Source organism: Callospermophilus lateralis, chromosome 16, assembly GCF_048772815.1.
Source record: "Callospermophilus lateralis isolate mCalLat2 chromosome 16, mCalLat2.hap1, whole genome shotgun sequence".
In the NCBI taxonomy this organism is placed as follows: Eukaryota; Metazoa; Chordata; class Mammalia; order Rodentia; family Sciuridae; genus Callospermophilus; species Callospermophilus lateralis.
Window position 1 is genome coordinate 21573015 of NC_135320.1, and position 26380 is coordinate 21599394.

General features: G+C 40.6%; 1 protein-coding gene across 1 annotated transcript in view; it reads right to left on the reverse strand.

Annotated features, from left to right (window-relative positions):
• The window catches only part of LOC143381767 (extracellular sulfatase Sulf-1), a 75086-nt gene extending 61999 nt beyond the window's left edge, over positions 1–13087 (reverse strand). Inside the window, exons 1-2 of the mRNA XM_076835405.1 lie at positions 12916–13087; positions 400–639 (exon numbers count right to left, since the gene is read on the reverse strand). Of these exons, the coding sequence (XP_076691520.1) occupies positions 400–639; positions 12916–13087 (412 nt within the window). The remainder of the gene's footprint in view (positions 1–399; positions 640–12915) is intronic.
• Positions 13088–26380: the final 13293 nt, after the last annotated feature.

Genomic DNA, 26380 nt, shown 5'->3' on the forward strand with positions numbered 1-26380 from the left:
ATTCATCCCCTTGAGAGCAGGTTGCTATAAAGCGAGGCTGCCCTTTGTGAAGAGACAGATCTCTTCTGCATGTGCTCTTACATATTTTTACCATATTATGACACTGTACAAAGCCCTTACCAAAGCTGCCCCCATGCTCCTGGACTACTCAGGCTCCAGAACCTTGAGATGAATAAATTTCTTTTTGTTATAAATTATCCTGTCTCAGGTATTTGGTTATAGCAACAGCACATGGATGAAGACAGTAAGGGATGGGGAGGATTCTGACAGAGAAGAGAGAAACTAGACTAGTTTAGAGGCTTATGGGAACTTCATATCTATTATACTACACAATGCATTTTCCTGTGTCTAAAAAGACATAGTAGCAGAGGTTCATGGGCTAGAAACGTCATCCTTTACCTGTTCTGTAGCCAGTGTTGTTAAGATATACAGCGAAGGTCCGAGGTTCGTGCATGGCCTGCCAGGAGGGCGAAGAGCAGTTCTCATTGTTGGTGTAGACATTATGGTTGTGCACATACTTCCCGGTGAGCAGGGACGACCGGGACGGGCAGCACATAGGCGTGGTCACAAAGGCATTGGTGAAGGTGGCCCCCCCATGCTCCATAATCTTCCTTGTCTTATTCATGACTTGCAGGGACCCTGAAAGGCACAATTCCCCAGTGTTGTTCAGCAAAGTGCACATGTCACTCAATGTCTCTGTTGCCCTGACTTATCAATTTCCTTCCCTGACTTGAAGGAGTCTATAATTTGATCACTGTTCATTTCCAAAACAAACGAAACATTTGGGATCCTACCATCTCAAGTAGATTCTGGGATAATAAACACATTTCAGCTTTTCCCCTCTTTAATCACAAAAGGGGAAAAAAAAATGCAAGTTAATCTGATAATTAAAGCTAGAATTTTAGATATGGAGCACATTCAAAGGTCAGCAGCCCTTTGAAGATTAAGAACAAATAACCTATTACACGGAGTATCAAAACCTCCCGCCCGCCACACATGAAAATGCTAGCAACATTGCAGAGATTATCACGCACAGTACCTCAAACATATGATGAGGGATAAAAATCACTGCTAGAAAAGTCCCCCCAAAATGCTTATGTCTAATTACAAAAAAAAAAAAAAAATCTTCAAAGAAACTTGCTATCCTCTAGCAAGCTAATTAACTGACTGCCAATGTTTCTATCAGGACAGGACCACCAGTTCATATTTGGACCAGTTTACGTATAATTTGAAAAAATAGCTCATTTGCTTGTGAAAGAAGTAGGATTCTATTATACTCGAAAAAGTACCTGCATGATTGTAAAATATTTCATTTTAACTGTGAGGATGGAATGGTAACATAAGATTGCTAAGGAAGCGGGAAAAAAAAAAAATCTATTTCGATTACCCAGTCAAACACTGCAGCTGAAACACATCCAAACACTGCAGAAAAGCACTGGCCAGAATTCAATAGGCTTTTCAGGCCTTGTCAAGTAATGCACTGCAGAGCACTCTAGCCAAGCCCATTGCATTTGAATCCTGGAGCCACAGATTCCCAACAGGTCCCACTCCTTCCAAAGAAAGGGAGAAAGTCTGTTTTCCAGCAAGGAAAGAAATCATAATGCAAACCAGGCAAGCATTCAGAGCAGAAGAGAAGCATGAAGTGGTCCAAAAGGCTATAGTTAGCCCGATTTCTTCATGTATTAACTTTTTCTGTTCACACGATGCATCTGAGAATAGGAAGAAGGTTCCTATTTGGTCTCATTAGGACTTTCTGAATATGCTGCAGCAAGGGGGGGACTCCAAACTGCTCTTTTTCTTCTGGTTGTCTTTAGGGAATCGAGTAGCCTTTTTGTAAGTCAGTCAATAAGAGGCAGTGAGCCCCCCACTTTATTCTGGATACTTTAACTTAGTACTCTGGACTGTCCACCCTCTACCACCCAGCCCCAACGTATAGCATTACCAAAAGAAATGGAAAATTCTCTGCCTCTAGACTTCAGTAGTAAAGTCTCCAGATGGGAACCTACATACAGAAATCGCCCCAGGGATGTTTGCAAGGCAACACACATGGAAGAATGTGGTTATAGCAGTAGCACTACAGTAAGGCTAGAGGGTCTTGATTGAATGCTTAATAGGAGCTCTGAAAGGAGAAATGAGGACAAATGGAAGGAAAGAAGAAAGAAAATGTTGAATGGGTAAAGTGCGAGGTTGGGGATGTGGGGAAGAAGGCACAACAGGTGATGCTCTGGCGGTGGGAAGAAGCAAGTGGAGCCACGTGAATGGAACATTGATTTCCTGGCATGGAAAGGAATATGGAGAATTCTCTTGATGAAATGTGGGAAGCAAGAGTTAGCAAATAGCTTGGATGCTGGGCAGAGACATCCGGATTTGACACAAGAGACGAAGTGAAGGCAGAGTGGGTTCTTTGCTAAAGGCATGAACATGATCCAAAAGTCTTTGAGAGGTGTTGCTGTGGCAGCGATGGCATGTGGGACCAGGAGGCTCCACCAAGGGTACATACAGCCAAGAGCTTGCTGAAGCCGGCCAGCCCTGAGGAGAGAACTTGGACCACACTGTACCCGTCTGACATAGAGATTCTAAGAAGCAGATCCAAGAGATGTCGTAATGCATCAGAGGCTGTGAGCTGACTAACACCTCCAAGTTTTCAGCCTAGGAAGAAAGCTGGAAAAGTGATTGTTTCACTGGTGGAGAGGAAGTAACTAGAAAGGAATATGCACCATAGAAGTAGTGTGTTTTCTATTTGTGTCGGTTGATCATATGGAGGAACACCCTGGAGTTCATATACCAATGAACAGAGATGTGCAAGAGGAAGAGAATAGGAAATGCTACCGAAGATGTCCATTCAGCTCCTTCTTTCCCCTCTTTCTATATCTGCAGGGCTTCTCACTGTAGTGCTTGAATTTTGAGAAAACAGCAAACATTGTTGATGCATTTTCTTTGCCTAATAGTCTATTTCAAAAAATGAGCTCTCAGAGTTTCCTTTATGGACCTTAACTGAATACTATAAATAAATAAATAAACGAATAAATAAATAATAGGTGCAGCTGGAGGCCATCACCAAGGTCTTGAATCCAAAGCTCCAACCTCCAGGATTCAGACTCATGGGGACTACTAATATGATATGGTGGTAGAAATCTGACCTCTCCTCTCAATCTCTCCCCGTATCATCTTCCCCCTGATTAACTCAGCTGATTGTGTAGAGGACCTCAGCACCCCTCCACCAAATGCCCTGCTTCTAACCAGTCCACCCGTCAAAGGGAATGATGAAGACATTTGATCCCCACAGGCACTGTTTACAGTGCAGCTCAGCCGATGGGGTTCTTGGAAGTGGGCATCTGGCTTAATTTCTCAGTTAAGAAAAAAATGCTAAGATAATGCTTGCTCAATTTTTAAAATTCACCTGAAAAGAAGAACCTGAGCCCACCTTGGTTTAGTAAATCGGGGACGGGGTCTGGGAGTTTGCATTTCTAACAAGCTTCCTAGTGGTACATAAGCTGATTCTTGGTGGACCACACTTGGAAGAGGAATGAGAGGTTGGACAGAGAGTCGGGGAAACCCAGAACTGGCAAGTGCTTAGACCACTTCCGTAAGATACACCACGGACAGGACTTCATCTGGGCAAGGTTCCCTTCTTTGTGTTTCACATGCATTGATTCACTTAATCCTGACAATGACCTTCGGTGGTGTGGGCTGTTAATGAGGGTTCCCTATATTCCAGATGGTGAAACTGAGGTGCACAGGGTTGATTCCATGCTTAGGGCCACACAGAGCCTCACCACCAGAGTCCAGATGCAACTGCAAGCAGTCTGCCCGCGAGGCTGCACTCTTAAGCTCCTTCTAGGCTGAATACTGGCCTGGACATTGATGTTTTCAAGATTGAGAAAAAGAAATGATGTCTGTTTGCTGTCAGGAAGGGTCTTACTTGCTGCCGTTTCATCTTTGCTTCATCTGGCTTCTTGGGGGGGGGGGGCGATGCCAACAGACACAAATGCCTGTGTCTTGTCTCCTTCAGGGCTTTAATGATCTTAGTACTCAGGCCCAGGTGAAGGAGAGAGGGCTGCAGATGGTCTGTCTTCAGCAGGGCCTTCACATGCTGGCATGAACTGCTGCATCTCCTTTTGATGCACTCAGGGTGCAGGTAGATGACGGAGCACAGAACCTAGACGGCTTCACTTTGCTGAGGGGGTGTGCTCCAGCAAAGACAACACAAGCACCCTTGTCCCTTCTATGGTTGCTCACTGATTAATGCTGGCAACACCCCTGCCTTGCATCTCCTGCCACTGTGACTGCACCTCTGCACCTTTGGTTTTTTCATTGGCAAGCTTTACCCAGGACTATTCTGTAACATAACACATTGTTAGGTATTCACAAGTTTTGAGAACAGTAGGAGGAACAGCTTTGTGCTGTAGCTCTGTATTTCCCTGGGTTTCAAAGTCTTAAATGCTATTTTTCTTTGCAGTACTGGGGATCAAATTCAGGGCCTCATGCATGTTAGGCAAGCCTTTTACTGCTGAGCGCTCTCTCCCTCTCTCTCTCTCTCTCTCTCTCTCTCTCTCTCTCTATATATATATATATATATATATATATATATAATTTTTTTTTTTGGTACTAAGGATTCAACACAGAGGCACTCAACCACTGAGCCACATCCCCAGCCCAATTTTGTATTTTATTAGAGGCAGAGTGTCACTGAGTTGCTCAATGCCTGAGGCTGGCTTTGAACTCAAGATTCTCCTGTCTCAACCTCCAGAACCACTGAGATTTACAGGTGTGCACCACCTCGCCCAGCCATAAAATGCTGTTCTCGATTGTACGCTATCTTGTGCAGAAAGTTGAGATCTATCCCGATGGTGAACAGATAGCTTTTGTGTTTCTCTTTCTTGAAAACATTGGTGTCAAAGCCAGGACTCAACCTGGATGGAGTTTAACAGTGTGGTTTTAGGGCAGACCTGCATTTGGATCGGGTTCTGCTGTTGAAGCTGAATACGCGCAGATTTTTTTCTTGTCATAATTCCCTAAACGACACAATACAGTATAACTACTATTTACATAGCATTTATATTGTATTGGGTATTATAAGTAATCTAGAGATGATTTGAATATACAGAGATACATATATGTTATATGCAAATATTATGCCATTTTATATAAGAAACTAGAGCTCCATGTTTGGTAATCTCTGGGGTCTTGGCACCTACCTCCTGTCCCTACCAAAGGACAACTATAAATTCATTCTGTGCTCACCTCAACTCTACCACAGTCAGTTTCCTTCTATTTTTTCCATTCCGTCTTTGAAATCTACAGGTGAATTTCAAAAGCTGGCATAAGAGGAGTTATGTTTTCTGTTTTGAGATTTAAAATGTTAATGTTGGCTCATAATTAAAAATACCAATTCTTCTCGCTCGTCACACACACACACTTGCCCCTGAGGCCCCAAGCAAATATCCTAACTTCATTAGTGTTTGCAATTGTCCTGTGAGGAGGGAGGCTGACAGAGACGCCACGAAGCATGGGAGTTAGGTGTGAGTAGCTGGCTCGGGGACACTGCTCACTGAGCTGGCATGGTGACAGGGAAGGTCCAGGCCACAGCTGAGCCCCAGGACTGCCAAAAAATATGCTGTCTCAGAGCCAGAGTTCCAGGTGGGGATTGGGGACATCTGCCATTGCTCCTGCAGGATGGTGGCTGCGGTGACAGCAACCAGCTGTGGACCAATATGCTGAAGGTCAGCAGTGATTGGGAATAGAAGAGCATCACTTTCAGGAATCATGAAAGAGCCACCATGTTTGCAGTGTTGGTGGAGTCAAAAAAAAAAAAAAAATCATGACTCCAAAGCAGTTTGAATGCAAATCATTCTACACACTCCAAGGGCTCAATTCCCAAATCATCTGTGTGGAAAAGGGCAGGAAGGAGAAGACATCTCACTGATCTAAACTACTAAAACGATCTACAGAGGGCCTGGGTTACTCCACTGACAGGTTAAACTTCAAAACAAAGCTTTACCTTTCTTGGTTCCAACATCTTAGCATTGGATACAATGATAACATTAGAATTTTCTTTTAAGTCTGCTTATCATATCCAAATAACCTCACAGAACCAGAAATTCAGTAATCAATATTGTCATCATAATCACTTCTGAAAGTCCCTGGAGCCATCTCCATGTGGATTGCCATGGGTCCTGGTTTGGTGAATGATGACCATTAATTGGGCAGGGTTGTTTGTGGATGTCACTGTTTACGAGAAGCTAAGGCTCATGCTAAATATTGAAGTGGTCTGTAGTAAATGCACCTCTGTTATTTCGTATGCCCAAAGTTACTTCTATAGTAAAGCATGGGACCCTGAACAGTGATATCTCTTATATTAAAAATGGCTTTATTGGTCTATTGAACGTTTTCATTCTAAAAGCACAAGAAAATAAAAACATGATAAAACTATGTCTCTTTTTCTTCCAAAATTATAGAGTTGGCTAGGGGAAAAAACAAAAAACAAAAAAACTTCACAGATGTTTCCAGCTAAAACTAAAAGGAAAAAAAAAAAAAAAAACAAATTGGGGGAAGAGGGAACAAGAAAAGATAATAAATCTGTCTGGAATGTTTCCAGGTCACTAAGACTCATTATTCCCTTCCCCCACCAAAAAGAGCAAAACGCCATTAAAAGCTGAGACCCAGTTACTTACAGAAGGGAAGTTAATGTGCCCTAAAGGGCTACAGTCAAGATAGGCAAGTGAAGGCAGCCAGGTATAAGAAAAATCCTAGGGCTTTTGTCTTTTATACTTTTACATTTAGGAGAGATGAGCATTTATGGAACTTGGTTGACTTGAAGAAAAGCAACAGTGTGGGCATTTTGAGAAATGGCAACCGTTCCTGGTGCGCATGCTAGAAAGCAACAGAGAGCAGTTTGGATCCACATGTCCTGGGAAGGGAGTGCCTCACCCAAAGTGGGGCCGCCGCCCTCACTCCCCTTCAGACCTCTCACTGATGGCCATCTCATGGGAATGCAAGCTGTCATTCTTCTGAATTTAAGAGAAATCAGAATTTTTAAAAAATTACAAAACCACTCCATTTTTTAAAATGTTGTCTTTGTTTTTTTAAAAGTACACTGGTCAAACACACATCTGTGGGTTGGTTCAGCCTGAAGACCCTGTTTTTTGACCTCTGCTTTAAAGAAACAAAAGCATCTCCATGTGTTTATGGCTTAATTCCACTTATGATCTAAGAGAAACACTGGGTCAGGATTACTGCAGTGGTTACATCAGTCCAATGTCTTAAGAATCAGGAGAAATGTCATATTGAGTCAGATCTGTGGCCCAACTGGTGCAATATTTTGCTTCTTGGGATGGGACCAAGGGAAAAGGAAAACAAAAAATGGGAAAAGAAGAAAAAATGCAAAAGATTTAGAGCCTAATATCTACCTCATTGACACCCAGTCTCAGAAAGTTAAAAAAAAAAAAAAAAAAGAGTTCCTCAAACATTTTAAGGGTTTTCTTTTGATGTACAAAATATTTCAAGCATAGGAAATAACAGAATGAATAACTCATCTCCCAGTTTTATCAAAGTGTAACATCATTATAGTTCCTTCACATATATACATATATACATGTATATATACCTCTGTGTGTGTGTGTGTGTGTGTGTGTGTGTGTGTGTGTATACAGAAAACATGGACGCCGTCGATGCTCTTGGTAACGGCTCCTTCCCCAGGAATAACCATTATCCTAAACCTCATGTTGATCATTTCCATCATGTGTTTTCCTGATTTAAAATGTTTCTTTTAAATCTTCCACCCATTGTATTAGTCTAAAAAACCCAAACCACTTACAGGAAAGGATACAAGTTGAAGAACTTGTTAAGTTTTGGAAAAAGTGAGCTCAGAAGCAAAAGGACCACTGTTAGGTCATGTGATCTGTCCACATATGGTTTCCTCCTGAGTGATGATTTCCGTCCCAACCACTCAACTTGGATGGGATGACCATATTCATTCCCTACACTGTGAATGAGCATTCTTGGGAAAACGACGGAGTGTCATCCACAAGCCACGTTCTAGCATGTTCACTAATGAATTCCTAGGTGACTTACTCCCTTTACAAAGTACCAGTTTATTTTATTTGTACTCCAAGTGGAGGGAGTGGCCACCAGTTGTGCTGGACAATTCTTCCCTCCCCAGCTCCATTTCATAAGTTTGGTTTACAGCCTTGCTTGGCCTTTGTCTTTCCAGATCAAAAGACAGAATTGCTTCATTCTTTCCCAGTAAAAAAAGTGTTCAGTTAAAATTTTCATAATTGTTCTTCTATGTCTTTCCTAAGTCCGTTATAGCTTTTTGGAGTCACAGAAGTCAAAATCGCCTGCAGCGTTACAGGTGCAAAAAGTCTCGCATAAGCAAAGGCTGACGAAAGCACTTGGCAAGTCAAGTTACTTGGAGGAGAAAAACAAAACCAAACCCAAGCATATAAAAAGCCACACTGAGAAACCACCCTACACATATCAGGATGGCTGCTATAAAACAACCAAAAATCAAAATAACAAGTGTTGATGGAGATGTGGAGAAACGTTAACATTTGCTCATGGCTGGAGGGAATGTAAAATGGTGCTGTTGCTATGGATAAAAGTAAAATGGTCTCTCAAAAAAATTAAAAATAAAATTACTCGAGGGCTGTGACTCAGTGGCAGAGTGCTTGCCTGTAGGTATGAGGAATTGGGTTGGATCCTCATCAGCATATAAAAGTGAATAAATAAAATAGAGGTATGGTATCCGTCTACAACTAAAAATTTTTAAAAAATGAAATTGGTATGTGACTCAATAATTCCACTTCTGGGTAGACGTTTCCTTTGCAAAAGAGACCTGAAAGCAAGCTCTTGAAGGTGTTTGTACACCCATGTTCATAGCAGCATTATTCTCAATGGCCAAAAGGAGGAAGCAACTCAAGTTTCCAACTAAATGATGTGTGAGCAAAATATGGTACATGTTGTACACACACAAAGAAACACTTCGGTCTTAGGAAGGATGGGAATTCTGACATGTCACAACATGAATGGGTCTAGACATTATAGTATGTGGGATAAGACAGTTACCAAAAGACAAATATCGGATGATCCCACTTATGAAAGATACCTAGAGTACTAAAATTCAGGAGCCACAAAGTAGAATGGTGATTATTGGGGCCTAGGGTGGGGACAAAAGGGAGGTCTTGTTTAATGGATGTAGAGTTTCAGCTTTGATGATGAAAAGAGTTCTGGAGATTGGTTGCACAGTAACACTACTGGCTGCGCTTAACAGTACTGAATGCTACACTTAGAAAATGGTAAAAATGGGGGCTGGGGATGTGGCTCAAGCGGTAGCGTGCTCGCCTGGCATGCGTGCAGCCAGGGTTCGATCCTCAGCACCACGTACAAAAACATACAAAACAAAGATGTTGTGTTCGCCGATAACTAAAAAATAAATATTAAAAAAATTCTCTCTCTCCCTCTCCCTCTCTCACTCTCTTTAAAAAAAAAAAAACGAAAATGGTAAAAATGACAAAAATTAAAAACAACTAAAATGCAGAGCAATGGATGCAAGAAGGATTATGGGCGTATTAAAAAAAGATGGGCAAAGGTCTCCATCAAGTGCTATCTACTACCAAAAGCATGATGTTTTTTGTGCTGAAAAATCTTTTTTTCCCCTTTTGTACTAGAAATTAAACTTGCAGCACTTAACTACAGAGTCACATCCCCAGACCTTTTTTTTTTTTTTCTTTTTGTATTTTTTACTTGGAGACAGAGTCTCACTGAGTTGCTTAGACTGAGTCGCCAAGTTGCTGAGGCTGGCTTTGAACTTGTGATCCTCCTGCCTCTGCCTCTTGAGCTGCTGGGTAACAGGTGTGCACCACCATGCCAGACCCTGAGAAGTCTTTCCTGAACTTTGCACCCATGGTTTGCTATGTTACATCTTCTTATGTCAGTGAGGAAATAAGGCCCGTCTGACATTCTGTTCTCTCTCTCCCACAGCCTAGAGCATTATTATATATTTACAGGTTGTTTTTTAGGAAGGGCTCACTGAATGCTTGTTGATGGACTAGTTGATGTAAAGGAAAGTAGCCAAATACATAGCCATGACGACTTAGACCTCATATAGGACCTGGTTTCACTATTTACTAGCTCTTCACAAGCTACTTGACTTCTCTAAGGCTCATTTTTCTCATGTATAAATTGAGGAAAGAGTAACTACTTCATAGAGGAATTAGGAAGATTAAATGAGCTAATGCATAGTGTGCTATCTGGGGCCTAGGGTGCTATCTAGGGCCTAGAAAATCAAGGAAGGAGGTAAAGTCAAGTGTTTAGGAAACACTTGGGTTGACTGAAGCAGGTTTACAACCTTTCACCATTGTATCCACATGTACCAACAGAAGCCAACACTTAGTATCTACTCAGTAAATATTTACTGAACAAATGTGATCTATAAGACAAGGCTAAAAACCTGAATTGTATTTTAAAATAAATTTATCAAATAGCTCCATGATTTATAAGACAGTGCTGTATGTTGAAAAGGTAAAGAGTGATGGATACCTTCTTTATTCCTGAAAATCGTGTTAGCTTTTTCAGGCTCCTGTGAGTCTGTGCCAAATTTCTTTAGCACTTACATGCTCCCAGTACAGTCTCACATGGAGATTGCAACTTAAAACACAACCCTGCCTGTGGGAGACCAACCTTACACTTGACTGAGTCACACTCCCTGGCTGGGTGCTGAGGCACTCAGTCACAGAAATGTGGCAGAGCTTTCCCTACCCTTCTTGGGTTCAAGGGTCAGTGTCTCATGCATGGGTGTGTCTTGCTACAGCCCCAGGGTGAAGCTATGCTCACCTGTTCCTTTGTAATATAACCCCTTGCCCTATTTAGGATAGAATCTTCCATGGAAGTGCCTTGTGTGTGTCCCCTTCTCTTACTGTGCCCTTGGGTGTGGCCTGCCCAGGTGTCAGTCAACCTGCTGACAGTGGACATCATGAAGATAGACTCAGCCCCCTGAAACCTGACCCCTTGCCTCATTTGAATAGCTTCTCCTCAATAAAAGGGGTCAGCACGTGCTCTCACTCTCTCTCTTCCTGCGGATCCTTAAGGTCAGAGGAGCCGTCACAGCGACACCTGGTGCACCAGCAGGGGCAAGGTGTACCAGGGACAGAGGTAAGAAATGAAGCCACCAGACATCTTCAGAGAAGTGAAAGTTGTTCCACGAAGCACAGAATGAAATGGTAGGGGGAGACCCTTAGAAACAGCAGGGGATGGATATAGCCCAGAACTCATTGGCCTGCAGAAGAGAGAGAGACTGACTTCCCTTGGCAAAGCGGAACCAGAAAGGAGACTTGATCAGATACTCTCAATGGGGTGAAGACTGGGCCAAGACTGGGGAGGACAGAGGCCAGGTCATCAGCCAGCAAGGGCAAAACTGGGGCCAAGAGGAGCCTCCACTAATCTCAGCTGCAGTGAAAGGAATGGATGGGAGAGATGTAAAGGAAACAGAAACCAGATGAATGTCGTGCATTTCCTCGCTCCATAAGTGAAGGAGAACGTGGAAGCCAACAGCTACATACATTCTAAAGTTGGATGTATAAGACCTTTTCATTTTGGTATGTTACCTGAAAAATCAAAACTCTATTATTATTAATTATTAAAAAAAAAACACTGAGAGAGCAGACAGCAAACTGACAATTTTCAACAATTATGTCCCCTGCTGGCTTTTAGTGCATCTGCTTCCAGTTGAATCTCAGGAGTTAACTTTGTTGAGATTTCATGGGTTGGTTTCAAACTGGAAATCAAAGTCTCCACCCATATAGATTAAGTTCTAGCATGGAGGTATCCTTAAGAACCCGGGTCCAAAGTCCTCTGCTGATACCACGTCTGAAAGATGTTACCCATGGTCAGGTTGAATGTGATGGGTAAGCATAGCTGAGTGATGCCCCATAGTAAGCATTTAGGGTTGGTCCAGGAATGGAAATGAGAAGATCTGGTGACAAGCTGAGGAGCAGCTTTTTATCTATCTTAGGGTACCCTGGAAGATCTTGGTCATAGGACTATGGTCAAGACCTTAGGGCTAGACATTAAAAGAGGCCCAAAAGCCTCACACGTGTAATCCTAGCCACTTGGAAGGCTGCCGCAGGAGGATTGCAAGTTTGAAGCCAGCCTTGTCAACTTAGCAAGGCCTTAAGAAACTTAGTAAGATACTAAAGTCTCAAAAATAAATAGCAAAATGGACTGGGGATGTTGCTCAATGGTAAAGTGTCCCCAGGCTAAATTCAATACCAATTAAATAAATAAATAAGGCAAGAAGACAAGAAAATCAATCAGAAGATGAGTTTAAATTGCTAGATTTGGGCTCACTTTCCCAGGTGGGCTAATTCTAAAAGAACTATCCATAAAGCAGTAATAAGTGAATTACTACAAGGATATGTAGAACATGGTACATTTCAATTACTTAATAATTGCTGTAACAAGCTGTGAATAAGTAATTCCACTCTCAAAACAATAACCATTGAAAGTTCCTTTAGGATCAATCTATTTTCCTAGACATTGCCTCTAATGCCAGAACTTGCATTCTCTTTCAAACAACTTTGCCCAGATATTTTATAAATTTCTAGACCCAGAGTTTCCAAGGTGCACAGTCAAATCCTTGACTTCTAGATCATCGGTGTTAATTCTCCTCACCCATCCTTCTGTTTTCTGGGGCCCCTCCCCTGACTGTTTCCAAAGCTTACCACCGGACAAGTAAGGTTGAAATACAAACCAAATGCTGTTTGGAATCTATGAGTTCACTGTATAAACTAGACTATTGGTGGAGGCACCGTATGTAAGTGCAAACGTCCAGAATGCTGGCTGAGTGTCCCTGGCAAGCTTGGGGCTCTGAAATCATTTGAACAAGAGACTTAGCAAGTGAAGAATCCAGCATCTCACCCAGCTCCACGTCCTGATCATCAGTAAGCACAAGGATAATGTTGGGTCGAATGTTTTTTCGTTCCTGCTGTATCCGTCCTCTGAACCTCGGGGATCTGACAGTTGAACACAGGCTTCCCAGCAATTCTGTGCCCAGGACAGCCAGCACCAGAGCACAGCAAGAATACTTCATTGTACTTGGTCCAATGTCTCAAAACTGACAAAATGTCTCGCTCTCCTGAGTTCTGGCAGTCTGGGTAGTCAAGAGAAAAAAAAAGAGAGACGGAGAGACTAAAATGAAATCCAAACCCCAAACACAGTTACAGAAAAAGGGCTACAAATAAGTCAGACCTGGCACATAAACTGGCAGAGAGCTGCTCATGAGTCAGAAGTAGCAAACCTCACAATCATTTTTTTTTTAAGCACTTGATTATTTTGCAAATTCACTTTTGTCTTTTATTCTTGGTCCAACTTTTCCTATTTCAGTTCGTTGCCAAAGTGTAATTTCCAGCACAGAGCTCAAACGTAAAAGCTTTCTGACAAGAGCTAATACCTTGAATTAGGTATCCTGGTTGAATAATCAATTTCTAGACTCAGAGGTATTCAGAACATCTGCAGATGGAGTCCTAGGAGGGGGAGGAAAAAAAAATACAAAGGAAACATCAATCAAGGGTTTTTAAAACAGATTTTTGATTTGAAGTCGTCTCTTGAAACAGCACAAGATATGTGTATATACTTTACAGTTTTTTTTTCTTCTGTTCTCCAAAAGGAACAGGAGGAAACATGCAAAACTGCTAATAAATGACTCAGATAATATCTCCATTTCCTAATCAGCTCCATAAAATGTGGTAAGCATATCGTCCCTGCTCACCCTGTAGCAGTACTTTAAACATCCCCAACAAAACTCATGATTGATGAGGAAGACTCATCGTACCTGAGAAACCACAGTGCATAGGTGTGTGTCTGCATATGGGAAGGGCTGGCGTCGGGGGGCACGTAGGGGGAGCATTAACTCACCTGCACACGATACTGAGTAACTATCAAGGAGAATGAGCCACAAAGCTGTCATTTGTCATCTGCATTATGTCACTCATTACCCAGGAGAGTCCTTTCTGCTGACAAAGACTTCATAGTGGGTGCGTGGGAGAACCGCCTATTCCAGCCCCCCCCCAGCCTCCTAACTGTCTCCCATCAATCACCAGGAGAAAAAGGTGCTTCCTCCCGGCAAGGCTGGTCGCTTTGTCCAGCCCGGTTCCTCGGCTCTCGAGCTGGCGCCCAAGTGGACTGAGCCCCCTTTTGAGTGTCAGTCACTAGCCTTACTGTTGTCAAGACCAGGTTTGGCGCGGCTGGCACAGGGGTTTGGCTTTGCCGCAGCAGATCTAAACCTGCAAAGCAAGAAGACTGATTGGCTATGAGGCTGGAGGTTACTTCCACATTAGGAAGTAAATAAATGAAATCCAGAGGGGGAGTGCAGCAAAGGAGAGTTTTGAAAGGGTTGAAAAAATGCCCCTCTCACTTTGGAACTCCAATCTGCAGAAAGCTCCTTTTGAAAGATAGCAAAGGGGTCATTAAAAACAAACAAACAACAACAACAACAAAAACCCATCTTTCTCTGGTATGTCAGGAGGGAACCTCTTTATGGGAATTTAGGTTGCTGTAAAATTAATTAGATAGCAGGCTGCTTCATCAGCCACTCTGTCCCCACACACCTGAGGATCTGTATTTTGATCTGCAACAATAAACTGGCATCAGATAAATACGCATAACTAATCAGGCGTAAGCAGCACAGAGCAGGAGAAAAGGGGCTCCATCATTCATTCATCTCCTTGCTCTAAATTCTGGAGGGTGATGTGGGAGAGAAAGAAGAAAGAACAAAGAATGTGTACTGTTTACCCTTGCCATGCACATTATACAAAGACGCACACAAACCCCTATTATTTTAAAACTTTATGAGCTGTTTTGTAAACAGTTTTAATGCTTTTCACTTTGCAGCCTGTAATTACACTGTGTGTGTGTGTGTGTGTGTGTGTGTGTGTGTGTGAGAGAGAGAGAGAGAGAGAGAGAGAGAGAGAGAGAGAGAGAGAGACTCAACAAGAAATATCTTTTAAATAAAAATCTAGTGTCTGTAGCAAGGCAATCCTGGCTAGCTACATTATCTTCAGAGCAACAAACAAGACATTTCCAACTGATCTTGTAGTTCTAGGGAGTATGATTCTGGTTTTGTTTTTTGTTTTGGTACTGGGGATTATAATCCAGGGGCCCTTAACCACTGAGCCACATCCCCAGCCATTTTTTTTTTTTTTTTTTTGAGACAGCATCTCTCTAAGCTGCTTCAGTCCTCTCTAAATTGCTGAGGCTGGCCTTAAACTTTTAAACTGATGCTCTTCCTGCCTCAGCCTCCTGAGCCATTAGAATTACAGGCATGTGCTACCATACCTGGCATGATTTTTTGTTTGTTTGTTGTTTTGTGGTGCTGGGGATTGAACCCAGGGTCTTGTGCATGGGAGGCAAGCACTCTACCAACTGAGCTATATCCCCAGCTGATTCTGGGTCTTTTTCCTTAAAAACCCAGGGTTATTCCAGTGATTGGTGTGTGTGTTGAACACTGAGAGCCTGCAATTATTCTGCACTGACTGGTTTCCGTGCATTTGTTTTCAATCATGAGAAAACTGATACAGGCACGAAAGACAGGAAAATGAAAGAAATAATTTGTCAAACAATGGCTTGTTTTCCACAAAGTGTGATCAGGCTTAATGGTTAAATGAAGACATTTCTTACAGGATTGGTCCTTCAAGCCCCACATTGTTGCCCACCTCTCAAAGCCTGCAAGGGTGTGTGAAGCATCACCTAGAGTATCAACACCACTGTGCCGACATGGAAAGGACAGGTTTTCACCACACTGGAGGAAATAGTGGCACTAAGCCATCAGCCACACATGAAACGGAAAGTTCTTGACAATTAAGATCCTGATAACATTCCCTGGCACCCAATCAACACCACTAGTCATTCTTTATCTTATTTCCTTTACTTCTTCCTTTAGGAAAAAGAAAATTAGCTTTAAGGGCACCTTGCATAAACTACATCAGAAATCATTTCTCAATTGAGAAAGGAGAACAAAGTAGATGTAGCTTTTCCCTGTTTAGGACCTTTCATCCTGATGAACTAAAACCTGCAGGAGAGACCTCTATATATATTTTTTCTGCTTCAGCCTCTTATTTTTTTTAACTTAAAATATCTGTGCTTTTATCGACTAATAACAACTGTTCATTATATAGGGCACGATGTGTTGTTTTGACCTATGTGTGCATTATGGAATGATTGCATCAAGCAAATGAACATACCCCACAGCTCACGTATTTATGTTTTCATAGTAAGAATATTCTCTTAGTCCTTTTGAAAACTACAATACATTCTTAATAAGTGTGGTCTCCTTGCTATGCAATAGATCTTGAAAATTTATTCCTTCTGTCTGATCAGAACTTTGTACCCTTTGCCTCCATCCACAGTAGACTACCAATTCATGGGATTCATACGTAAAACCATGTAGACTGAGTGGTAGAAAAACTGAATATTTGGACGTGTCTGGTTGATCCTTTGTTCCATCTCCTTTGCCTAAAGCACAGCAAACACACTACCCTAAACACACTGCACACAGGGCTGAGGGGTAGCACAGTGGGCAGAGTGTTTGCCTAGCATGTGCAAGGCCCTGGGTTCAATCCCCAGCCCGGTTGGGGGGTGGGGGTAGGGAATAAAAACCCTACACACAGACAATTCTTTATTCAAAAATGACCTTTTAGAACCTGTCATCCTCTCACTGCGTGGTTTCCAGCTCCAGAAGGAAAAGAAATAAAGACAGAAAACAAAACAAAACAAAAAAACCCCTGACAGACAAAACGCAGGACTTGACAGAGGAGACAAGGTTGCGATGTTTGAATTGAATACTTCGTGGTGGACAACAAATGTCCTTAGAGACTAACGATTTGTCTTGAGAAATAGTAGGAAATGAGAGAAATGGGGAAAAAAAAAGAAAAAAGAAAAAGAGGCTTTCTCACACATGGAAAGTGAGTTTGAAGAAGGATGTCGTATTCACCAATTAGGACCAGAATATAAATTGCCTTTTCTGTAGGCTAGAAAATGAAAATCCCAGTTATAGTTATGGTCATTGGTGTGGAAAGTTCACAGGACTTTGTTGAGGGCAGCTAACCCAGGTTATACATGTGGCATTATATGTTTTAAGTCATAAATAAAAGAAGTAGGGGTGGGGGGGACTTGCAAGATTCTAAGTTAATTGAAAAGTTTAGTTCATATAGGTTTGTCTAGCAGTACCCCAAACTGAACTGAAGCCTTCGTCTTTCCACTGGTGGAAGGTGACTCTGGTTTCATCAAGCCCCCTTGGAGTGGCAGTTGGTGCTGAGATCTTGAAAGGGGATGATGGCTACACTGGGGCGTAGCTCAGTGGTAGAGCATTTACCTGGCATGCACGAAGCTCTGCCCTCCATCCCCAGCACAGCAAAATAAACAAGCAAATAAATAAATAAGTAAATAAATTTTAAAACAATGGCTGATAATTAAATACAGTAAAATAAAGGAGCTGGTGGCCAATATGCCCACAGAACCCTGCTTTTCTCCCATAGCAGCTGTTTTCAGTGAGTTGAGGACTTCGGGGTGGGGGTGTCTGAGAAGCCTAAGATCCTTCTGCGAGATCCACAAAGTCAGAACATTTTTTTATGCGAATACTGACATGTGATTAGTTTTTTTCACTTTGTTGAAATTTTCATTGATCATCTAAGAGCAATGAGAAAACGGCTTTTTGTCTTGGTGTGACTAAAGGAGGTTTCACACATCATTTAAAACAAAACTCCAGCTTCTCTTCAGGTGAAGCTGTAAAAGGTTCATGTTATTAAACCTTGACCTCAAATAATGAATGAAAAGTAAAAAAAAAAAAAAAACACCAGAAAGGCTCTCAGTCAATTGGAAAGTTTAGTTCACACAGGTTTGTCTAATAGTACCCCAAACTAAACTGAATGAAATGAGCCTATCAGTTTTATCAATGACAGAAATCTAGCTTCTAGCTTTCAAGGTGAAATCAGAAGTTTGGAAAATACGTATCGACCACTGTGAACTTAGCACCCCAAATGTAAGACTTCTGATGGCATTGGTGGTGATAACAACAAGTGTTAGTTTTTGATATTATAAAATAAAACGAGTCAACATTTACAATGCCTACATAATTCAGTGCACTGATATTTCCCAAATGACTGCAATGCAAAAAAAAATCAGACATGAGTTAAAAAATAGATTCATTCCAAGTTTAAGATGACCACTGGGTTTTAAGGGAAAATTATGTAGACTTCATTGATGTGGTTTCAGATTTCTTACTACAACTAACCTTTAAGAAATTACTGCTTGTCAAGATTTGTTGTAATATCAACAAATACCTACAAGTATCTGAAAAAGCTATTAAAATACTTCTACTTTCCAACAGCTTGATATTTCAACAGACTAAATGCAGAAGCAGATACTGTGTATGATTCCAACTCTCTTCAGATAAACACTAAAGAGATTTGCAAATATGTAAAACTAATGCCACTTTATTCACCAGTGCTTTTTGGTTTGGAATTTTTTTTTTAATGAAACACATCATTTAGGGCTGGGGATGTGGCTCAAGCGGTAATGAGTTCGCCTGGCATGCGCCGGGCGCTGGGTTCGATCCTCAGCACCACATAAAAATAAAATAAAGATGTTGTGTCCACTGAAAACTGAAAAATAAATATTAAAAATTTTCTCTCTCTCTTTTAAAGAATGTTTTTTTAAAAAAGAAACCAGTCATTTAACATAATGTATTATTGTTATTGTTTTTTTTTTTTTAGAAAATATATATATTTTAGCTTTCTCAGTTTGAATTTTCTAAATTTTAGCTATCATCCTCATAAGTGAAAGTTCTTGCAGGAAGGAAGCCTCAATAAACTTTAATAATATAAGTGGGTCCTAATCCCAAAGACTGAAGAATTGCTGACCTATAGTCTACCTGGTTCTGCCATTAAGACTTACTTCTAGCCTTTAAATCTGGTCCTATTCACAAACTTTTCATTTTTTTTTTTTTTCCTTAACGCTTGGAACCATCCTCAGATCTAAATGCCTTGTCTCACATAGGAATTGTTGATCAGTGGAGACGTTGTGTGTGTGTACATATGTGTATGTAGTGCGTGGTGTGTGTCTGTGTGTGTATATGTGCGCGTGGTATGCATTTATCTCTATGTGTGGTATGTTTGTGTCTGTGGGGTGTGTGCGTGTGTGTGTGTTTGTGTGCATGCGTGTTTCCTAACTCAGAGTAACAAAATTTCACAAATGAATGCTCACTTATCTGAAGTATGCGAGGTACAGGGTCAGAACAACCCCACAGAAATAAACCTGTCTGAGATGTGGCAGAAGAACTGCTTTTAGTACAAAACAATGCCACTCCTAGTAGGAAAGGGGACACTGTAACCAAGTGAAACAGCAGGAGAGATTACACAGTTACTCAGGGCAGAGCACTGAGATGTTGTCAGAGTGAAGTGAACCAGGACTCTTAACTGGGATCCCCGGGATCTGCACCCCAGCCTCCCCTCCCCCATGGCCAATTGACATGCCCTTCTTGGGTCAGTTTCCAAGGCCCTTTCCCCCTGATGTTGGCTTTCAAGTCTCACGTACATTGCTGCTTTCTTTAGAGGAAGCCTTTGGGATGCACCAACTCTTTACGATCCATGTGAAACCATGAAGGAGCTAATTTCGCCTCTTAACAACCCCATAGCTGGCAGAGTTCATCTATTGTTAATCCCCAGAAAGCCTGTTTCCCGATCTAATTTATCACAGCTCAGAGCAAAGAAGATAGGCAGCAATCTTCTGGAGCACTCACATTTTATCCCCCTCCAGTCATAAATCCTCTTCCAAGGAACAATGACAGCCCCGAAAAGCTTGGGCTTCTGACCTGGAGCACCTTTGGGGAAATACTTGGCTAGATAATGAGCCCCTCCTTCAGCAATGTTTGCTTTCTTCCCTCTCCACCCTTCCTCCCCTCAACACTTGTGAATTCTGAAATGGGAAGGAACCTTGAAAAGTCATTGTTCTCAAGACTGGTTAGCATTGGGTAGTTAGTTACCCTTGGGTTTGGCAAGAGAGGAGCAGACACTAATTTTTAATTCATTCATATATAATTTTTTCAAGTGATCTGTTGCACTGCAAAAATAGAAATAAATAAATTAGAGTATTCTAGAATTTCTTTCTGTTTTCCCATGGAGGAAGACAATAGGTAATGGTTGAAAGTATGAGGTTACAGAAAAAAAAAAAATACCTTTGAGGGCTAGTGGTGCAGCTCAGTCGTAGAGTTTTGGTGTACACAAGACCCTACACTATGGGGAAAAGAAAGAATGAAAAAAAAAAAAAGAAATGTACTTTCGAGACTTAGCTTTAGAAAGACAGGAATTAAAACCCCATTTAAAAAAAAAAAAAAAAAACAAGTTTATTGGGGACAGGGGAGTTAGCTTGGTGGTAGAGTACTTGCCTCATATATGCAAGTCACTAAGTTGGATTCCCCAGAATTTTGAAACAACAACAACCCAAACAAACAAACAAATAAAAAACAAAAAGGAGTTTACCCAAGGCATTTTAGAAAATGCAAAATGTCCAAGACTGAGACTATTTGTCTATTTTTTTTTTCAAATAGAAATTAGGAAAACAAAGTGATCTAAATATTATGAAAAGAGCCAGATACTCCTAAGGCAGATGCTACAAATTGTCTAAGGGACTCATATGAGTCACAAGTTCCAAGGGTGGCAGTGAGATCCAAGAGAATGAAAGAAAGCACAGACTTTTGGATTTCAAGGAAAAAATAAAATAAAATAGAAGAGGCTTTGGAAACTTTTGTTATTGACAGTAATCTTGATAAAAAGAACTATTGAATACAGTAATAAGTAATCTCAGCTGGGTCCTAAAGTATATGGTTTAATCCATTAAGTTTGCCTTAGATTTGATATAGAATATTTGTATTGTAGTACTGTGAGACTTTATGCTACCCAGAATATTTTTTATTTTTACTTTTTTGCAGTGATAAACTCCATATATCAATACCTTAATACAATAAAGTATATTTGTCACTCAAACTCTGGGTCATACTCAGGGTGCAGAGAGTTCTATGCCCAGCCACGCGTGGATGCACACTGATGGGGGCAGTTTTGTTGTCTTGTTGCTGCAGTAACAGGACTTCTTAAGAAGCAAGGAAGAAAAAAAAAAAAAAAAAAAACAGAATTTTGCAGGAATCTTTTCATGGCTTCAACTCCACGCCCTGACCCCCTACCCCCAACTCCTGTCCTATGGATTGAGCTCAGAGGTGATTCACTACTGAGCTACATCCCCAGTTCCTTTTACTTTTTATTTTGAGACAGGGTCTTGCTAAGGTGCTGAGACTGGCCTCCAATTTGCAATCCTACTGACTTGACCTTTCAACTAGTTTACTTCTAACATTTTATTGGTTGCAAGTGGTCATATGGCTCTACTTCAATTTGAGAGGGCCGAGAAATTTGGTAGAGTTGATGAAGTATTTGTTGAGCACTACCGTCTATGGCACAATCATAAAGTTTCAACAGTACCGTATGCATTTATCTTTCTATCATTTGTCGCATACACACACAAGCATGCATACTTAAGAGACATGTACAAATGTCTCAGCACCAAGATACATAACAGCTCAAGTAATGAAGAAACAATCTTCACAGCTTAAAGTTCAACCATTCTTTTTAGGGCAGAGGATGCAGCTGAATGGTAGAGTGTATACACAGCGTGTTCAAGGCCCTGGATCAGATCCTCAGCAACACACACACACACACACACACACACACACACACAAGTGCTTTTAACAGATCTGAGGATCTTTTAGGCATGTTTCATTTTGGTCTTTTTCTTTTTTATGTACATAATCTAGCATAATGCACATATATTTTAAAGTTTCACAATTCTTGTGATACACGTAAGTTGAAGAAAAATTTTTAAAGACAGTTAGATAGTATATCTATATTTCGATAACTTCTTCTCCACTTAGAGTCAAACTCTGTGAAGGAAAGAGGAATACCTGATCTGACCATATAAATTAAACCACAGTCTCCTTCCATTTCCATGCAATATCTCTTCTCTCTCCCTTTCCCTCCCACCTCTCATTCCTGTTTAATGTTAATCTTCTTCTCATGCTCTTCCTCCCTACTCTGTTCTTAGTTACTCTCCTTATATCAAAAAAGACATTTGGCATTGGTTTTTTAGGGATTGGCTAGCTTCACTTAGCATAATCTGTTCTAATGCCATCCATTTCCCTGCAAATTCAATGATTTTGTCATTTTTTAATGCAGAGTAATACTCCATTGTGTATAAATGCCACATTATTTTATCCATTCGTCTATTGAAGGGCATCTAGGTTGGTTCCACAGTCTTGCTATTGTGAATTGTGCTGCTATGAACATGGATGTAGCAGTGTCCCTGTAGTATGCTCTTTTTAGGTCTTTAGGGAATAGACCGAGAAGGGGAATAGCTGGGTCAAATGGTGGTTCCATTCCCAGCTTTATATTGCATGGAAATGGAAGGAGACCCTCAGGGTTATACAAAATTACATACAAGAGGAAGTGAGGGTAAAGGGAAAAAAAAACAAGGGGGAGAAATGAATTACAGTAGATGGGGTAGAGAGAGAAGAGGGGAGGGGAGGGGAGGGAAGGGGGTATAGTAGAGGATAGGAAAAGAAACAGAATACAACAGACACTAGTATGGCAATATGTAAATCAGTGGATGTGTAACCGATGTGATTCCGCAATCTGTATATGGGGTAAAAATGGGAGTTCATAACCCACTTGAATCAAAGTGTGAAATATGATATGTCAAGAACTATGTAAGGTTTTGAACAACCAACAATAAAAATTTTTAAAAAAAGAACTTTCACCTAAAATGATATTATGATTCTGTAAATAAAAGTCGGAAGATAGATAAAAATAAATAAATAAATTAAACCACAGTCAAAGAGAATTACACTGGCCTACTTTCTAGACTCTCAGGCTCACCAACAATGTAATGCTCTTTTTACATTTTGTAAAGGCTTAAACACAGCAGAGTAGATCCTCCTTCTGGAGATCCTGCTGGCCCCACACAAGCTGAGGATCAAGAAATGGAGCTCTGAGAACCAGAGTGTGAAGGATGAATACACATTTCAAAAGGCAGGGAAACAGACTTCTAGGTCCCAGCTCAAGAGAATTCTAGTTAGCTCAAAATTTGTGGAGATTAGTCCTCCCCTTGCGCAAAGTTATTACTTACAGGAGAAATTTTTTTTGAAAAAATCCAACACCCATGCTAAAGTCAACACCTTTTCTCAGAGACCTTTTCAAGCAAACCTTAAAGTTCAGGTTAATTCATATATTGATATTTCAAAAAAATTCTCCTTCACAAGTTGTACTGGGAAATATTATTTTGAAAGCTTCTCTACTATTAGCTAAATATATTATTCTAAGTCTTTTCAGGACAAAAATCACCTTCAACATGTACCTAAATCCTTGTGCTATCTTCAGGTTATTAGGTCTCCTGTAGCTGTATTGTTACTTCCAAACGACTAAAAAGCACTTTTCATTTATCAAACACCAAAAGTAACTCTGCTTAAGTTTATGGTGAAATCCAGGCCTGCAGTCATGGAAAATACCAAAGCAGTGGGGCAAGTTGAGTAACTAGCAGGCATCTCTAGGTGAATTAACTCATTAATCTTAGCCAGAAAGCAAATCATAGATGAAATTGTCTAACTATTTTTATTGACATTTGTATGTTTAATAACATTCATTCTTGTCCAATCGAATTGACTGATTTATTTCAAATCACTATTTACATAGATATGAATGGATTAGCACCCGAGGAGATGAATTTTCTAAAACCATAAATTCACCAACATTTATGGATTCACATGATGCTGCTTGTATCAAAGACCTGTAGTGACTTGAAAAATTAAAATATGACACTGACTTCATTTACTGTCTGTGTGGGAGTTGGGAAGCTTTGTAGCTAATGAAAAAATGTTTATTGTTACAAAAAAGCAGGCTTTGTGAAATTTAAGCTATCAAAGAATTTACAGGAAGAAAAACATCATATTAGGACCTTAACTTGCCACTTTTCTGATTTTAAAATAAACTTCCCTGAGTTTCTCTCTCTCTCTCTCTCTCTCTCTCTCTCTCTCTCTCTCTCTCTCTCTTTTCCAATTATGACCTATATCCATGGCTGTTTTGGACAAATATATGTTTATTGAAGGGTGGACCAGTCCTTAGAATTGTCTAGACTTCTAGACTATTCTAAGTGTAACCTAATGGTGTCCCACTTCCAGAATTCACTTTCTCACTAACTACTTTTGTTTTAAAACTTCATTTCTCAGCACACAGCAGAAAAGCACTTGTCACACAAAGGAGCTGATATAATTAAACCAGATGATGTGCCCCACAAGTAAAATCAGCCATTCATGAGAGCTGGCCACCAGAGGCCATTCCAAACAATGCATATTTCCAAGGCATCTAAAGTAATCCCTTCTTTCTGCTGATTTGGTTTCCATGAAGTCTTAAGCACATGTGTGCTGTGAAAGGAAGGTTTATTAAAACCTGATGTGATATTAGACATTATAATGCAGTGGGGTTGGGCTGAGCTTCTTATCTAACTTTTCAAAAAGGAATGCTTGCAATAATATTTGTAAAGTTTGCAAACTACAAAGATAGATAATGTCTGTTTACTATTTTAAGAAAAACAAAAAAGAATGATTCCCTGTTGACTGGATTGGGTTCATATACACAATTTTCATATAAAAATAACGGGAAACTAAAACTGTCTTCACTGATGGATAGATTAGCAAAACACAGGAACAATTTTATAACTATAAATAGTGAGGAGCTTGGGTTTTATAGAAAATTCTTTGTCAAGTTGTGAATTTCAAGTGTATCGTTTCTCTTGGCCCACAGTAATGAAACATTGCTAACATGTGTCGAATAACAATATGTGACAACTTCAAAAATTGGTTGTCATCATTAGTAGAAGTTTTTAAAGCTACCAAGTCTAGCTGCCTAAGAAGGTTACCAAGACCCCCAATATTCACCAAGACTTCCAATTCTTGTAGATCTCCAGAAGTTTTGTTCTTTCCCCCTCTCCCCCCTAGTTTCCTCTTGGTATTTAATTTTAATCGTGGGTGAAAATATAAAAACTCAGATTGGATAGGTTTCTTGTCTTCACACCAGACTACAATAAATCAATGGTTTCCAAATTCACTGAAAAATTTCCTTCTGTATCACTAATTTTGTACTGGAATTTAATCCAACTCAGAAATCTTCCAAAATTTGCATAAATTTCTGGTTAATTTTATTGGAAAGTAAAGACAGATATGAAAGATGAAGATTCCGACTATGGTCATAATCCAAATACCATTTTTCTTTTTTTTTCCAATTCCCTGGCAACTTAGTCGTGGATTCCCCTCCAGCAGTTAGATTTCGAGGAATCATTCCTATTCTTCCAAGAAGAAACATCTTTAGCACACTTGGTTCCTGAGTTCGGCATATTGGATCCTTTAAAAGACCTCTGCCAGCGAAAATCAAACCATTCTCTCATTAAACCAGGGCCCCAATCTCAAGTCTGTAATTCTTTTTTGGCGGGGGAGTGGGTCTTAGGGATTGAACTCAGGGCCCTTGACCACTGAGCCATGTCCCCAGCCCTATTTTGTATTTTATTTAGGAACAGAGTCTCACCCTCAACACCTGGCTTTTGCTGAGGTTGGCTCTGAACTTGGGATCCTCCTGTCTTAGTCTCCAGATCAAGTTGGTATAATTCTTAAATCAGGAATTTATGAGAATCACCTGGAGGTCTTGTTAATTCCTCTAGTGTTCGAGATTTGGGAGTGGGGCTCAGGAGACTGCATGTTTCCCAAGTCCCTAGGAAATGCTGACACTTGATGGTACAGGTTCAGAGCATAGCCATCAACCCAGGAGCACTACAGAAGGAAAAGTGAAGGACCAGCCAAAGAGGGGTTCAAATCTCTATGAGGGTTGTTTTCTCAGAACTTTGGCACTGGTTTAAGCACCTGAGCATTCTTAAGAGAGACACTATGGACATTACCAATTATTTCCTAGCTTGCAGGACTATTTTGGAAGGCCATTCTTTTGCAGAGTTGCTGAGAAAGCAAACACATTCCAGCGTACTCAGTCTTCACTAGCATCAACAACTGAAGAAGTTAACCATCGAAGAGCCTTAAACTCGCTTCAGCCAATATTTCTAAGTGATCTTTGGAGCAGCTTCCATACGAGCACCTAATATTCCTTCCTACATATTCTATTCTCCTTCCATGTTTAAGAAAACACGGTTCCTCAAGTCCTCGAGACACATGAACTAATGGAATGTGACAGTCGCCCAGAGCCATGTTGAAGTTTATTACAGTTATTAAACAACTGTTAATCACCAAAGATAT